Here is a 16,974-nt window from a genome sequence, read left to right as displayed (position 1 = left end):
TCCACAAAATGGAAACTAATACATTTATTACCCCTTTCTGTTCTTTGCTTTTTTAATTTCAGATTTAATAATAACATAAATGTCGTCAATTTTTGGTAAAGAGGAAGGACGAAAAAGATTTTGTTTGGATGAAGAGGAATCTCTTCGATATGAATATGTCAGCTCATTCTGTAAACAAATACACAAACCAATCACTTCACCTATACGGGGAGACAGGGTTTTTGCTGAGGTTTTTATCTGTATACTTGTATCATAATTATATTGAAATGTATGATGACTCCTCTGCTAATACTGAGATTTCATCTACACATGCCTTGTTGTTCAAAGTTGATAATTTTTTGTATGTGATTGCAGTAGTTGCTATTTCGAAAGCAAAGACGAATCTTTCTACAAAATAGGTATTGAAAAGTTAGAGGTGCCTTGGTAACTTGGTGTACGTATATCGATCTTGAAGGTGAATAAAAACGAATTTTCAAGAAAAAATGTGTTTTCACTGATTAGGCCTGATAATTATTGAGTGAGGTGTTTTTGCTATCTTATTCGGCAAACTATGAAAGAAGCGAAAAAAGTGGACTAACGAGGTCACATTATGTCCTAGTTTGAAAGGATGAAAAAGTTATGGATAGATACGATGTTCATGGAAATTCGAGATAGTGTTTCTATAATGGTTAATTTTTTCAGAATCTTTTCAGTGGAAAAGATTTTAATCCTCGACTAATTAAAATGCGTTGCTAATTATGAATGGAATGAATTACATAGGTGCAATTATTAAATTTCATGAATGCACTATTGTTAATTACTATCCTAATCATCAGTTATTTTCGACGTAACAAATTACAGTCACAATCGTATTGTAATTGAATATTGAACTCACACATAACACAAAGCATCGTATACAATTCATTTGAAGATTACATATCGTGATAATTATAATAATATATTCAAGCAATATGATCAAATCATATGTTGAACGTATCTCTAATAATTAGTCAATTAAGCAATAATAAATTTCCGCCAATGAGAGAGTACCTCTTTTTCTTCTTTGCGATGTAATTATTCTCATGTGTTCATTTACACCTACTCTTAAGCATATGATTTTTCATAAATTTGTGATTGACTGAAGAGGTGTTCCAACTAAACTTCTAGAAAATGAAGTGGGACGAAATGAAATTAATGTGATATTATACATGAAGAGTCTTCAGAATATGCAGGCTCATTACTTTCAGATGCTTCAGCACCCCTTCAAAATATATAGTGCTAGCAAACTCCCTATGCTTTTTATCTTTATTTTTGCTTAACACCCTGAAATGCCCTTTCGTGGGTTTGTTTTCTTTATTATATCACTTTAGACCAATGGAGTGCAACAAGCCATCGACCATTTGGGCAGTTCGTTGGCCCTGTTACTTCCTGATATCCCATGTCTGTGAAATCGATCCTTGTTGGCTTTCCAAGTTTATTGATCCTAATACACATTATTAGTTGCTTTACATGATGAATATCATCGTTCGGTGATATTGGGAATAAAATAAATAATATTCTTGATAAGATACCTCAGAGAAACAAGGGATATGAAGGATTATCATTTTGAATTACACGTTTACCTACTTCAATAGGGAAAGAAGTTCTGACATAGAGGCAGTTAATCGATAATTTTTGATAGTATTTCAACTTCTTGTCAATTGTTGGTTTCAGGTTTCTGCCCTGTGAAAACTGTATTGGTCTCTTCGTTTTCTTTGATTCTCGAATCACCAGGAACCTATTCTAAATTAGGGTTTCATTTTGAATAACCCGCTATCTGATGATGTCATCTTTCGACATTTGACAGGAAGAACTGAGCCATTTCTAAAAATGGAACGATACATATCTACTTCTAGAACGCATTGAAATTGTTAAAATTTACCAGATGTGAAGAATCGAAACCGTGCGCTTCGTTCAAGAAAATTTCATGAAAAGAATATGGTGTGCAACCATTTTCCATTAAAAATTACATACCTTCCTCTTTAAATTGAAACGGACATCCACCAATTTCCCATTTCCTCAAAATTAAAATGGAACCTCTTATTGGAGAACCCTTTTTTACTATGTAATCTTAAAAGTGTATTTTACTTTTCGAGATTAATTGAAATAGAGTCTTCCGTTTGTAAACCTCTATAAAACTAGCCTCAGAAACAATACATATTTGCTTGGAAACAAGGAGCATCATTTAATTCATTTTCACATAATGAAACGTACGCAACCGTTAACGATTGACGTCATCAATGACGTCAGCGAAATAACACAAATTAGTTATTTGAAAATGTTCTGCTGGCCTGTTTTCCTGACTTCAGTGCAAAATATTGACAACATATTAAATTTATTCTAATTTTCCTCCTACTGGTCAAAATAAAAACTTATTCACGTTGGTTAATTGTATCTATGACTTTTATCTTGTATGTTATTGGCGTATGAAACCGTTAATTAAAAATCCAAAACTAATATAGCATTGAAGCCTATATTTACCTCGATTCATAACTTCTTCTCAGGAATAATCACTTTCATTATTTCCCCGTTGTATAATTAACTATAATTTCGTCACCTTACGTTGGATCCGAATTTTTAAACTTGGAAAAGCTTCCGGATTCCCCAATCCGTCGTTTCCGAAGCTTTATTATCGCAGATAATAATAAACCAAAGCACCCCTCTCGTATCCACCCTTCGGACATCACATAAATCAGGGAGGCGTAAAGTCACGTTACCTGCCTTGGACCCGTGAAATTTTTACACAAACGGCACGGGCTTCCACGTCAAAGCCGCCTTCTCCAAAAGTGCGAAACGAAATAAACAAACACGGCCTGCTATATCCCAATAAATTATGCAGGGCCGGGGCAGTTATTCCTCACCGTTTTTTATTGCTTCTCCGCTCTGACCCGGAGACAGCTCGGAGAAGCCGTGGATGTAGATTGTTGTGCGTACGTGGGGGTCGACTCCTGCGGCCCTCAGGGCCCCAGGTCTCCAGGTGGGACTTATGACGTTTGGGCTGGCGGGATTGTCCTTGGAGTAGACGAGGATTTGGAGGTCTTGTTTCAGGTTGGCCGGGCAGCAGTTCCAGCAGTTTCCCCTGGGTATCGCCGTGATTTGCATGTCGTTTCCGCCTGAAAGGAGATGGAGTTGAAAATGGTGGCAGTTTAGGTGGAGGTCCAATTGAATAGGGTTTGTAAATGAAAGAAGTGACTTTACTGTCTTTAGACATACATAAGGAGTTTTTATAAATTTTCGGTTGGTTTATGAATTATAAAAGGTATGAAATAGCTTTTGGTACAAATATAATCTTAGATTATGCGATTTATACATTATTATAAGTTTATCGACCAAAAATAAAACATTCTCCAGAATGGACATAGGCGTACAATTATGCTTCCGCTGTTTTTTTGCCGAAATTCAAGGCTTTATTTAAAAAAAAACTGGTTATACATTAATGATTGAAAGTGTTGTCCATCGCTGGCCAGAAATCCTTTCCGTCTTTTCTTTGTAGCAGCTGTTCACAAACAAATAAACGCCGTTCAACCTCTCTCGGCTTCAACTCGTATGGCACCCAATTTCCTTGCTTCTGAATCATTCCTATGACTTTCAGGCGTTTTGAAATGTCTTGTTGAGTCACTCTCAATGATCCTGCCAATTTCTGATGACAAATTAAGTCTCGAGTTCTGATAGGTTGGAAGTGAGAAAAACATTTTAAACATATTTGAGGAAAAACGTAAACTATAAAAGATTCATGAGAGTTTAAAATTTTTAAAAAAGCAGAAAAGCACTGAGGAGAAGTCAGGAGTTTTTGAGCATTCGTTCTATCATGCGTCAATTGAACCATTGAAAATCACAGAACTATATTCTAGATGTAGTCTCCAAAGGCGGATGAGAGAATGATGGCTGAGAAACTACTGACTTCCTATGTTACATAAGCATACAACTTTGCTTCCGACTCTTTTTTTTTTGAAATTCGAGGTTTTATTGTAAAAAATTGGTTATACATTTATGATTCAAAGAATTGTCCATCGCTGGCCACTACTTCTTCCCATTTTTCGGGCAGCGTAGAAGAAACTGATCACGAATCGATCCAATTTTTTATTTCTTCATAAGACCCATGATTTTCTGCGCTTGGGATTTTCCATTTTCTGTCTCCAGTAACAATGCGATGCAGAAATCCTTTCCGTCTCTGCCTTGCAAGAAGCTGTTCACAAGCAAACAAACACCGTTCAACATATCTCGACTTCGACTCGTAAGGCACCCAATTTCCTTGTTTCTGAATCTTTCCCATGACTTTCAAGCGTTTTGAAATGGCTTGTTGCGTCACTTCTAATAATCCTGTCAATTCTTGTTGTGTTTGACACGAGTCTTGATCAAGTAATGCCTCTAATTCTGCATCTTCGAAAACCTTCTCTTTTCCACCGCCATGCTGGTCTTCGACGTCAAAATCACCGTTTTAGAAGCGTTGAAACCACTCTCGGCACGTCCATTCACTAATAGCTGCCTCGTCATGGGTATTTGAGAGCATTCGATGAGCCTTAGCTGCAGATTTATTCATATCAAAGCAGAAAATTGAAACGAGAATTTGGCATGTAAGCTGACATGTTTAATCGCGAATAACTTTATGATACAGACACAAGTCGATTAATATTTCGATGGCGTTATGTTTACAAATACCTAAGGTTTTTATGACATCATCATTTGAGGGTTAGATGGAAGAATAGACGCATGGATAAGGTTTAAGGTATATTGTACGGTACTAGATAATATTCTCTACCTTGTTTATGCGAGCTAAATCTCGCCCCCAATAGTGTAGTTCAATGTGCTTTCTGATTTTTTCTGAATAAAGACCTTTATTATTATTATTATTATTATTATCTACGATCTATTTATTTCGACTATCAATTACCGCTACAGCCAACTATTGAACGAAAAACGGCGGAAGCAAAGTTTTACACCAATAGTATCACTCATTTGATGTGGATTGAGTCATAATTATTGATAACCGAAAATAGTTTCCAAAATATTTGAGTTCTTATGTTTTTTAAAATTTTTCACCACCATTTTTTGTAAATTTTTTCTACGTTGACTAAGTTTGATTTCAATTTTGGATTATTTTCATCGGAAAAGGATATGATATGTATAAAAAAAGCAAAACTATGCTGTATTAGATATTGAAAAAGGATAAGTTTGATTTGAAATTTGGTATATGAAGACAATAATAGCTTGTTTCTGATATAAAGTAAGGAAAGTAATCAATTATATATTTTTTATTGCAATTAATCTAAAAATGTCAGTAGAATATTCATAAATTATGTTTGCAATGACCTGCTTTATTCCTTATACATACACGTGGACCCTTCTTATTATTGTTATTATAGAAAAAATTGACGAAAAATGAAGTAACGTGAGAAATTTTTGAAAAATCACAATAACTCAAATATCTCGTAAACTGTTGAATTTTGGTTATCACTGAATATGGCTCAAACGACAGCAAATGAGTCATACTAACACGTCCTCCAAGGTTCACGTCTAATTTAGAAACCCCTATATAAGGAAGTGAAAAGGAAAAAATTCTTCAAACGTACAGGGTGGGCCTCTGATAACTCCAAATTTCTCACGAAATTGCATTCTTGTTACCCCAACAAACAGCTGTTATCATGAACTTAAAAAACTTTGCATTAGAAATTATATAAATTAGTCGATTTGAAGAGAACCTAAGCAGTTCAAATGGTTGAATTTTCCAACATTCTCTAGTTCTCGTTATAGAACATTCACCCTCAGCTGAAAAATAGAACAAATGGATCATAAAAACAAATGGTCAATTTTGACCTCTGATTGTCATCTAGTAACCCAGTCATGCGATGTCACAGTCAAACTACCGGTTATACAACACAGAAGATGTTGAGAATTAGCTATCGTGCCAGCCATCTCTGATGAATATAATTATCATATGGTGAATACATATTTCACTTGTTGAGTTTCCAGGAGGAAATACCTACATATTCGGGATATTTTCATTTCACGATAATATTGTTGACGAGCTTGAAGAGCTTTCCATTGAAAACACAGGAATTTCAAATAGAACCTTGAGTAGGTACAACAATTTTTTTAGGAGTTTATAATTATAACACAACTCTCAATAAGCGAATAAAACAGAATCTGTTTCAACAGTGATACATGTGCTCCAACACTTCTCTAACTTTTGAATAGCTTTGTTGTAGAATAATTAATAGATAGTTCCCCAGAAAAGCTCAAGTAGATATACTTTTTTTTTTTAAACTAATTTTCGAACCTTCAGGTACTCCAGATTTTTTTTCGTAAAAAAAATGCAGTGACTGCTTCCTTATTATACAATATATTATGTTATACCTATATGTCATACTTTCTCTTGTTACGGATGTCAGTCATGTTAATGGACTCAATTGGAAGTAATTATCTGTGTCAAAATGTAATCTTATTCCCATCTATGATGAAGAGCTGAACAAATATATCATTTGTTTTCATTCACATAACGTCGTTGAATCTACTGATATTTGTAAAATATTTTCGTAATTTTGAAAAATGAGAAATTATTTGTCTTGTGAAAAATTCATAAAAAGCCATGGCATGTTTGAATGCTCATTCATGGAAAATAAAATGATTCTGGTGTCCCAGTATTTCTGAAATTTGCCATGACATTTTAAGAATTAAATTCCAATTTATGAATTATATGCCAACCTAGTCCGGAAATATAGCTATTATTACAACTAGGGAAATATGAATAGTATATTTCCCGAGGTTGTCAAAGTTACATCCCGAGGGCGGAGCCCGAGGGATGTATAGACAACCGAGGGAAATGTATTCATATTTCCCGTGGTGTAATCAATAGTTTTTTTCTGATTGAAACAATCTGATAAGGAAAAATTATTATTAGATTGTATATTTTTGTAATAATTAAATTTTTAACGTTGCTATGGGCCATGTTTCTGAGAATCTTGGTTGACTGGTTTCATTTTGACGTCTTGTCAAAAATAAAATTAATGAAAAAATGTCGAACTACGTCGAAACTCAAGCGGCAAAGGCCCGTGAATCTTTGGTTCCAGCCAAATCTCAAGCTGCCTACAGTAAAGAGTACGAATGCTTTCAGGAGTGGAAAAGAAAAAAATTGGTGGACGGTGTGAGCGATAGTATTTTGTTAGCATATTTCCAAGATTTGGTATGTTGCTCTGATTCTTGTTATTCTTGATGTATGATTAATTCATTCGATCCCCAGTCCCAGAAATATTCTCCAAACACGTTATGGCCGAAACTATCGATGTTAAGATCAATGCTACATTTGAAGGAAAAAACTGATGTCAAATTATTCGATGAAGTCGAAGCATTTGTTAAGAACAAAAATAAAGGATACGTTCCTAAAAAATCATCAGTGTTGTCCCGGGAGCAGCTCAAGACATTCTTGAGTGAAGCTCCTAATGACGTTTTTTTGATGTATAAGGTAAAAGTTTCATTTTGATTTCCTCTGTTGATAAGATTTTTACATTCATAATTTTGAAGGTTGTTTTAATAATGGAAATCTTTGGCGCCTGCAGAACACGAGAGTTGGTGAATATGCTATCTTCAGATATCGAAGATCGTGGTTCGGTAATCATAATCAAAGTCTCAAAGACTAAGAATGATATAAACAGAATATTCACTATAATTGATGAAGAAGATCTGGGTGCTGCTCGTTTGGTGAGGGAGTATTCAGCGTTGCGCCCGCAAGGCGTTCTTAGGTTCTTCGTAGCTTATAGGAATAAGAAGTGTACTCTTCAGCCTGTCGGCAAAAATACCTTCGGAAAAATTCCGAGTAAGGTTGCTGAATGGTTGGGTTTAGATAATCCGAAAACCTATACAGGTCATTGTGGAAGACGAACATCCGCGACATTGGTTGCCGATGCGGGAGCCTCAATGACAACACTCAAGAGACATGGTGGTTGGAAAAGTTCGTCTGTTGCAGAAGGCTATCTGGCGGACAGTATGCTGCACAAAAATAAGGTAGCGAAGATGATAGCAGGTGTGGAGGGTGAGCCATCTGCAGCATCACAATCTTTGAAGACCGTTTTGGGAGAATCGTCCGAGACTGCTGCTGCAAGGAATGTTCTCAAGAAAACTGTAGTCTCGTCGTCGAATAATTATGAACAAGATATTTCTTCTTCCTTTGTATCTGGTGGAAATACTTTTAGTGGAAATTTCAACAATTGCAGTTTCCATTTTGTTACTAAATAAAGAAATAGTTTCATATTTCCCTAGGGAAATATGAACTGACGTTTCATATTTCCCTTGGGAAATATGAGTGTGTTATGACACATGGTAACTAAGGCGATATAGCTCAATATTGGTTCGATCAGAAAAAAAAGAGTTTGTTTGATTTATCTATTTATCTGAAAATGCAAGGAACACAAATTTTGCATTTCCAAGCTTGAAATTGTTATTTTATATCTATTATAGGTATACGCAAAATTTAAATCGGTCTGATCTGTTCTCAAGAAGTATTGCTTACTTCGTTTCGAAATTTTGGTTGAATTTTCTTTGTTTCACATCATGTGGTCAAAATAGAATTTAGCTTAAAGATTGACATTGAGATTTTATATCTGCATGCGAAATTTCATGTTTCTAGTTTTCAATTTATAGAAAAAACATTAGGATTGTGCTTAATAACTATATTAAAAATGCGACATTCAGGTCTGTAACCACCTACCCTGAAAATTTTAAGTTTCGGTATTTTCTGATGAAGAATTGTTGTGTTTAACCTCGAATTCGTTACCAGTGATCCGAATACTATTACTTGAAACCAATCTCAGATCAAAATTGAAAAATTTCAAACATCGGGTAAAATAAGAGAAGTTCTCATTCATTTTTGGTGGAATAACGAAATGAAAACAAAGAATTTTGGAATTTTAGGGATTAAGTAAGAAGAAAAAATTCTAACTGGATCCAAATGATCGAAATATTTGATCATGGTATCATTTTAAATCTTTATGACACCTTTTATTTATTTTATTCACGAAAAAGTTTGTCTCAAAATCAGTTGATAGTCTCTCAATTGAAATTGAAATTGTATAGACTTATTGAAAAAATGTCAATTTTGGATTAAGCAGTCGATGAAACGATGAAATTATTAATATTTCGAATTCGAACAGTAACGTAAAAAAAAATTGTTTCAGGAAATTTCATTGAACATTAAAACACATGTTTTCTATAATACATACTTCCTTCGAATATTTTCAATTGCGAATAAAAAATATTGATTCTAAAATACATATTTTCTAGACTAAGCAATCGGAAGTACAATTACTTTTTCCTGCAAGTAGATTATCTTGACGATATCGCTTCTATTGAAATTTGCCTTGGAATCAAAGTAAAATTTCATCAGACGAGCATTTTCATGCCAGAAGTACTAATTATACATACTACAATTACTAGTTAATAGGTCTTTATTGGTTACAAGAAATAATAGCTATAGAAAATGAAATTAATTGTTTCTCCACAATGTTCCTGTAATTAAGTATTTCGATGAATGATCTTACAAAGGTTATTGTTCATGCTTCGGTGTCGCATAAGATAGTATTTGAAGGTATCTATACTTGCTATTTTAGCCAATTTTGAGATATCAGGTGCTAAACCAACATAAAGAAATGTTTATCTTTTCTTGAGTTGCCCATACTGTATGTATTGGCAATGATACGTCTGGATATTTTAGTTAAAATCTCATTAATTAAATGAAGATAGTATGGTGCGGTCATTTGAACCATTTTTTTTCCACATCGCTTTGAGGGAAGGGGTTATACGTAGGTGTGTTCGAATTGATTCGTTCTAGAACAATCTGAGTTATTATTTTGTAGGAAATGAAAATGATGAGTGCTTATATTTTCATTTTACAATGTTTTCAGGATGCTGAATGAGGTTATGTCGATGTTGTATTCGACGATACAATGCAACAGCAATCTGAAAATTCTGAAAACTAATCAGGCTTGAGCATAAGGTTTCTATGTCTTTGTATTCGATAGTTATCGTGTAAACGGTCAGACATACGGACAGAATTGGATTTGAGGACGTATTTATCAGCAAGGAGTAACACCTTATCGTTTAAGACCATTTTCGACTCAATATTCGAAAAATACAGTAATTGAGATAGATTCGAAAACGAGCGTTCAGAAAGTTTTTTCAAGTTTTTTCATCAATTTCGTGAATGGGGTACTATTAAAACAGTTGATGCCAACTAAAGGGATCGTTTACAGTAAATATTTTCTCCATAGATTAACAATCGTTCGAAAAAATATTTATTGTCAAGATTTTCAAATCGAAGATTTTGCAACAATTTAAAATTATTTCACAACAAATTGTGAAATAATTTCAAAATTCAAATCTCTCGAGCACCCAGAGATTGAATCATTCGCCAGTGTGACTTCATTAGTAGTTTTCTCACATTTCTATGAAATCTATTGGTAGATTTTGGTAGTTTCAGAAATATCTTTCCAAACTTGGCCAAAATGGCCAAGGATTTTTTATCAACGCCAGCATCTTCAGCTCCTGTTGAAAGACAATTTTCCTGAGCTGCTCTTACTGTAACAAAAACCCGCAATAGGTTAGGCGATGAATCTATGCCTCATGTGTCTTAGATCCTGGATGGAAAATAGAGAAACAAAGGTTTTTCAATATTAAGAAACTTTATTTTCTTATTATTTTTATTTTGTTAGGATTCATAGTGTTTATGTTTCTATTTCAAAAAATTTGATATTTTTTAATCTTTTATACAATGAGTTTAATGAATAAAAGTGTTTTTTGCAAGGTTCCTCCTCATTTCATCATTTTTCATTGATGTGACACTAGGTATACAATAAAACTGCTTAAAATGAAGTAGCTTGATATGATTCAAGTACTTGAAAAATAAATACAAGTAGCTTGAAAATCAAGCAAAGCCGTGAATCACTCCCCACATCAACATTTTTCTTTTCTTAATTTCTAACTTCGAGTTGAATAATAGTTGAAAATTTGTAACACATGAAAAAAGATTTTCATACGAAAGATAATCATCGATGAATTATTCGTAGTAATTGGAATAACAAAAATATATTCGGCTTTCCCATATCAAAATTGCATTGCAGATATGCATAGCCAGTAATTCATACAATTGTTTCACTATTAACTAGTAACGCCTGCTTAAAAGCATTTATCTTCGGATTATCACCTAATCCCATATAACACAATCGATATCAATTCATTCTCGATTATTCAAAAAAGGTCAACGATAACATTACAGAGGAAACTGTTATTTGCATTTCATCGAACGAGACAAAAAAAAACGTGTAAAGTAATTCCTTTCGATGACTAAAAGCAAACTATGAACTAGATTACTCATTTCGAACACCTTGATCGTTGAGATTAGCACGAAAATTGAAATCTCCAAAATGTACACATACTAGTATTGATCGTGTTAAAAATAAGATTGCTTTAGGTTTTTGTCGATACTCAAGGTTTCGCCTTGGAAACTTTTGGATGAACGAATGTAAACGCCGTGAGGTGTGTCCGTTCCATTAGATTCGGAAAAGGCGAATCGAATGAATTTTAGAGAACAAATAGCTATTTTGTTTGTCGCAATGAGTGTCTGCATTTTTTTGCATGTTTTCGTTTACGATAATTTACCTTATATTATCTGAGGAGATATTCTACAAATTTATGATTTCACAAATAAATAATGACGAGAACATTGACGCGAAGTCAGTAGCTTCGAGCGTTCGTTCTTCTCGCGCCAATTGTACCCTTGAAGATCACAGAGCTGTTCACAGGGTGGTCCAGATTTTAGTTCAATAACTTTGGCGTCGAATAGAACAACTCTATAAATGGAAAAAGTCCATATAAACGTATATCCTAACAAGCTAACATATCCGAAAAAACATTTGTCAAACAAACTTTCAACCAATAAGAAATTTGTGAATATTTTTTATTGTTTGTGTCTGATGAATGTTTTCTCTGAAATTTTCAATTAAATGCCATCTGAAAGCGTTATAATACGCTAAGTCAATTTTTGTACTTTGATTCATCAGTAATGGGGAAATTTGAAAAATTAATTTTTGTAGATTTTCGTGGATAGTGTTTTCTTTGTACTCGATTATCTCGAAAATGGTACCTTCTATGAAAAATTTCAAGAGACCTTGTGAAACTCTGTTGATTTCAGATATGATATGATTTTTCCGAAAAAAAAGACAATTGTGTAGATTCTTAATAGAAAAAGGATAATCGCACCCCTATATCTACGCCACTGAATAATTTTGGCAAGAGACACTTAACTAATTCGAAACATTACATTATCTAGACTTGAAAACCAAAAAATTTAAATAAGGAACGTAATGAATACTACCGTTATAAGTAAAAAACAAATTTTTTAACATACAAGTAACAAAACAATTGCAATTGTAGAGATTGCATTCTAATATAAAAAGGTTGTAGATATTTTCCATGATGAATTCTCACATTTGCGACTGCAATTCAATGATATAACTTCAAGAACCCCATCTTTGAGCTGTTGAAGTGATTGTGAGACATTACAATAAACCTTATCTTTCACGTGGCCCAAAAAAACTTGGTACTTCTTCCCCTTTTGCAGTTAGGCTATTATCCTTTTACTGCACTATCTCAATATAATCACCTCTGGTGAGCTTTATTTCTTTTACACTATGCCACTCAGAAGATTTGTGTAATCATTACATCTATCTCTGGGCCAGTCAATGTTTGCTTTAAAACACACTTCCTAGTGTGCCATCTTCGGTCTTTTACGCTTTCTAGGGGCTTTTTCATCGTAGTCTCAAGCCTTCCTTATAAGAGGGGTTTGCGTGATTTTTCATTTTACTGAAGGTCTTCATGCTCAGGTCTTTTAGATGGTCGTCTAGGAATAGTGTGTGCAAGTCTTCATGTATCCATACGTTGCTGACTAACCATGATGCATTTAGGGCTCGTCTCAGGATCGTATTCTGCACGATGGATCTCTGCAGCGTATCCCCAAGCTGGGAATGCGTAAGTCTTGACTGGCCGAATGACGGACTTATAGAGAAGAAGCTTGTTGGAAAGAGACATTTTGCTGCTTTTGCTAAGTAGAGGTTGCAACGCTGCCGCTGCTGTCTTTGTCTTCGTCACAGCTGACGTGTTGTTTCCAAGTGAGCTTCTTGTCAAGAATCACTTCCAGATACTTGACCTCGTTTTTCCATTCGATCCTGAAAAGAACGGTTTTTTTCTTATCAGGGTTTACGTACAAACCAAGATTGAAGTCTGTAGATGGCTTCTTGTAGGTACTTCGTTGCCATTCTGGGATACCACGAATTGGTAAGAATGGCGGTATCGTCAGCGTACAGTGCCATGGAGGTTTTCTGGGTTTCTGCCAAGTTTAATACATATATTGTAAATGATAACGTAGACAGCAGAGATCCTTACGGATCTCCGACAGAAAGAGATCCTTTTTGAAGAGAGTACTCTGTCAACTCTGGCTCTAAACTTGCGAGAATGCAGATAAGAGGCTACAAGTTGGACCATGGAGAGTGGGAAACCGGCCGCAAGCAGTTTGTATAGCTATCCTTTGTGCCATACTTAATCGAAAAATTTTCCACATCCAAGAACACAACCACTGTGAATTGTTTGCGGTTTTATCTATTCGTGATTTGTTCCACCACTCGGGCACAGTAGAGTGTTGGCTTTGAAAACCGAACTGTTCCAACTGTATGATCTTGTATGATATGCGAAGACTGATCGGGTGGTATTTCTGAGGGAATTTGGCATCTTTGCCGGCCTTGTGGATTGAAATCACGTTGGCTTTCTTCCCTTCCTTCGGAAAATACCTTAGTCGTAGCTAAGCATTGACCATATTCGTCAGTGCTACTAAGGCTTTTCGACGGAACTGGCCCAAAATGTCTGAAGGTGTTAAATCATAAGATATAAAGGTTGTTTTTTTTAGAGCTATAGAACTTTAAATTGCAATAAAACAACGATGGATTATTCGATTGACATGAATTTTATTTATCCGCAAAATAATCTTATTGTGGCATGACATTTTAAATATGATTTCTGGCATATGACCGCCAAGGCTGCCTCGGATGTAGTCCAATCTGGACGTCCAATTTTCGATGACTTTTTCCAACACTTGTGGCCGTATATCAGCAACACGGCGAATGTTGTCTTCCAAATGGTCAAGGCTTATCCGCATAGACCAATGACTTTACAAAGCCCCACAGAAAGTAGTCTAGCGGTGTTAAATCACAAGATCTTGGAGGCCAATTCACAGGTCCAAAACGTGAAATTAGGCGGTCACCAAACGTGTCTTTCAATAAATCGATTGTGGCACGAGCTGTGTGAAATGTTGCGCCGTCTTGTTGGAACCACAGCTCCTGGGCATCATGGTTATTCAATTCAGGAATGAAAAAGTTAGTAATCATTGCTCTATACCGATCACCATTGACTGTAACGTTCTGGCCATCATCGTTTTTGATGAAGTACGGACCAATGATTCCACCAGCCCATAAAACGCACCAAAAAGTCAGTTTTTCTGGATGAAACGGTGTTTCGACATAACTTGAGGATTAGCTTCACGCCAAATGCGGCAGTTTTGTTTGTTGACGTAGCCATTCAACCAGAAGTGCGTTTCATCGCTAAACAAAATTCGCTCACGAAAATCGGGAACAGCGGCAATCTCATTTTGGGACCATTCGACGAATCTTCGCCTTACTTGATGATCGTTGGGCTTCAATTCTTGCACGAGTTGGATTTTGTAATCACGCAAACCATGATCCTTCCGCAAAATCTTCCATAAAGTGGATGGACACAGATCCAATTCCTGTGCTCGATGGCGGATAGACTCATTCGGGTCTTCCTCAATGCTACGCTCTACAGCAGCAATAGCTTCTTCTGTACGGCGTCTCTGGGGATGCGAGTTATCAATAACAGTAATCGTGTTGCGAAAACGTTTCTATGGTTAATCGAATTAACTGCTCTGATGGACGATTTTGTCGACGATAAAATGGATGTAGTGCACGATACGTATTCCGCACAGATCTAAAAAATTGCATAAAATTGCACTATTGACAATTCATCATGAATAGACTCACGCTTGAACAATCAGGCGTGAGTCTATTCATGATGAATTGCCAAACCAAACTGAGAATAATTCACTTGACAGCTGTTGAATCGGTCGTCATCTTGAACAGTAATGCCAACTTAAAGTTTTATACCTCGAAAAAAAACACCCTTCATTTGGCCGATTGTGATCACTCCTTGTAAATAACACGACCAGGAAACTTTTCACGCAAAATTGCGTCTGTTTCGTTACTTCTGTGGCAAGTCTATCAATGTTTTTCAATCCGCTCCATAAAATGTCTAATTCCCAAGATCTACGAGGAATCGACAAACCTGGATTTTCGTCAGCAAAAGTGTCAAAAGTGACAGGTCCCTAGAAAGCGGGCAAAATGAAAACTTTTATCGGAAAACCCTTTACTAATGAGAATTGTTCAAATATTGCAAATTTGTTCTACATCGATCCATAAAGTTGCCTTCAAATCTATCCCTAATTCATATCTAATCGAAATCAACCCCTAGGAATCCTTAATGATCGTTAACCCGCCGCAAAATGGTAGAAAGACAATCAATAATCCCATTTGTTAATTAAATCTGCCGCCTCTAACCTTTTCCCGTGTATTCGAGGATTTCAACTTCCTAAAAACCAATGAATCGGCCTGAAAACGAACTTCCTTTTCAATTCTAGGTGTGATCCTTCTCCACTTCTCGAAGAAACGACAATATACGTCACTTCCCATTAACACTTCATCCCTTATACATAAGCCAGAGACTGGGGGATAGAGTTGTTGGAGAATGGGCTTAACATCGATCCAGTTCAGTTCCGGTTCTTTAGAACAGTTCTCTCGAATTATTCCTTCCATTATGTCGTTTACAAATGTTTGATTCGAGTTTTATGTCTTTCATTTGATTTGATGTTATTTTGAATGAGGTGTTCACAGATGTTTGGAAGTTTTTTTTAATTAATTTCCTGTTTTATCAGAGCTATGTAACGGGTAGATCATAATTTAAAATTTGAAATTTCGTCATGTTTCTCTCTCTCCCTTTTTAGGTCAAAATGAGTTCGGTATAGACACCATTGAATTCAATTTCAGGAAGTTTTTCATTAATATTCATAAAATTTATACGTGTTAAATCATAAAACTCCTTTTTCACACAAAGGTTGTATATTTTTTTATCAAATAAAATCTGAAAAACACTAAATATTATTATAGTCCCTTAAAATGTATAGCTGCTACATTTAGGTGAAATATTCTCTGAAAGGCACAGACATGTGCAGGAATTTCAATTTTTTCAATTTTTTTAAGTATGTTGAAGCACCTTGGAAATTTCTATAATAAAGTAGAAAAGTACTGAAAAGTACTATCGTCCTTTAAAATGTGTACATTTGGGTAGTTGTTTTGAAATATTCTCTAGAAGGTGCAGCGTTTTCCTTTTCCATTCCATTTTTTTTACGTACGTATGTTGAATCACCTAAGAAGTTTCTAAAATTAGGAAATGATAATTATATCAATGATAAGAAACTGAAAAGAGTTAGGGTTGCCCGTTTATGAAACAATTATTCAGTAGAATATTGCTTACACTCATGTCTAACTTGCAACATTCCTCTAGACTTTAGAGCTAGCACATCACGAATGCAAGATTAAAAGTTTTTTTCGTTAAAATTAATTAATTTCTCTTCATATATCAGGACTCAAATTATCTTGTTGACGACAGGGTTAAATCTATCCCCATGGGTGTGACAGTGCAACAGGTTGTACTGCGCTTTGTCGCATTTGTAATGATTTTCATTCAAGAATATTCTACATTGCTGAAAAGAAGGTGTGAAATAATACCGCTCTACCTGAAGATTTTTAAACGAAGGATTAAGGTAGAAAAAACTAATTTGATTTCTAGTTT

At 35.1% G+C, this 16,974-nt stretch overlaps 2 protein-coding genes across 5 annotated transcripts in view; one reads left to right on the top strand and one right to left on the bottom strand.

Moving 5' to 3' along the window:
- LOC123681622 overlaps positions 1-16,974 on the top strand; it is a 104,474-nt gene that overhangs the window by 46,420 nt on the left and 41,080 nt on the right. The window lies entirely within an intron of this gene.
- Positions 1-16,974, bottom strand: part of LOC123681620 (putative endothelial lipase) — a 39,259-nt gene that overhangs the window by 15,122 nt on the left and 7,163 nt on the right. The window contains exon 2 of the mRNA XM_045619832.1: positions 2,880-3,131. Coding sequence (XP_045475788.1) covers positions 2,880-3,131 — 252 coding nt within the window. The remainder of the gene's footprint in view (positions 1-2,879; positions 3,132-16,974) is intronic.

This window comes from Harmonia axyridis, chromosome 6 (assembly GCF_914767665.1).
Source record: "Harmonia axyridis chromosome 6, icHarAxyr1.1, whole genome shotgun sequence".
NCBI lineage: Eukaryota > Metazoa > Arthropoda > Insecta > Coleoptera > Coccinellidae > Harmonia > Harmonia axyridis.
This window is presented reverse-complemented; position numbering and strand designations above follow the sequence as displayed.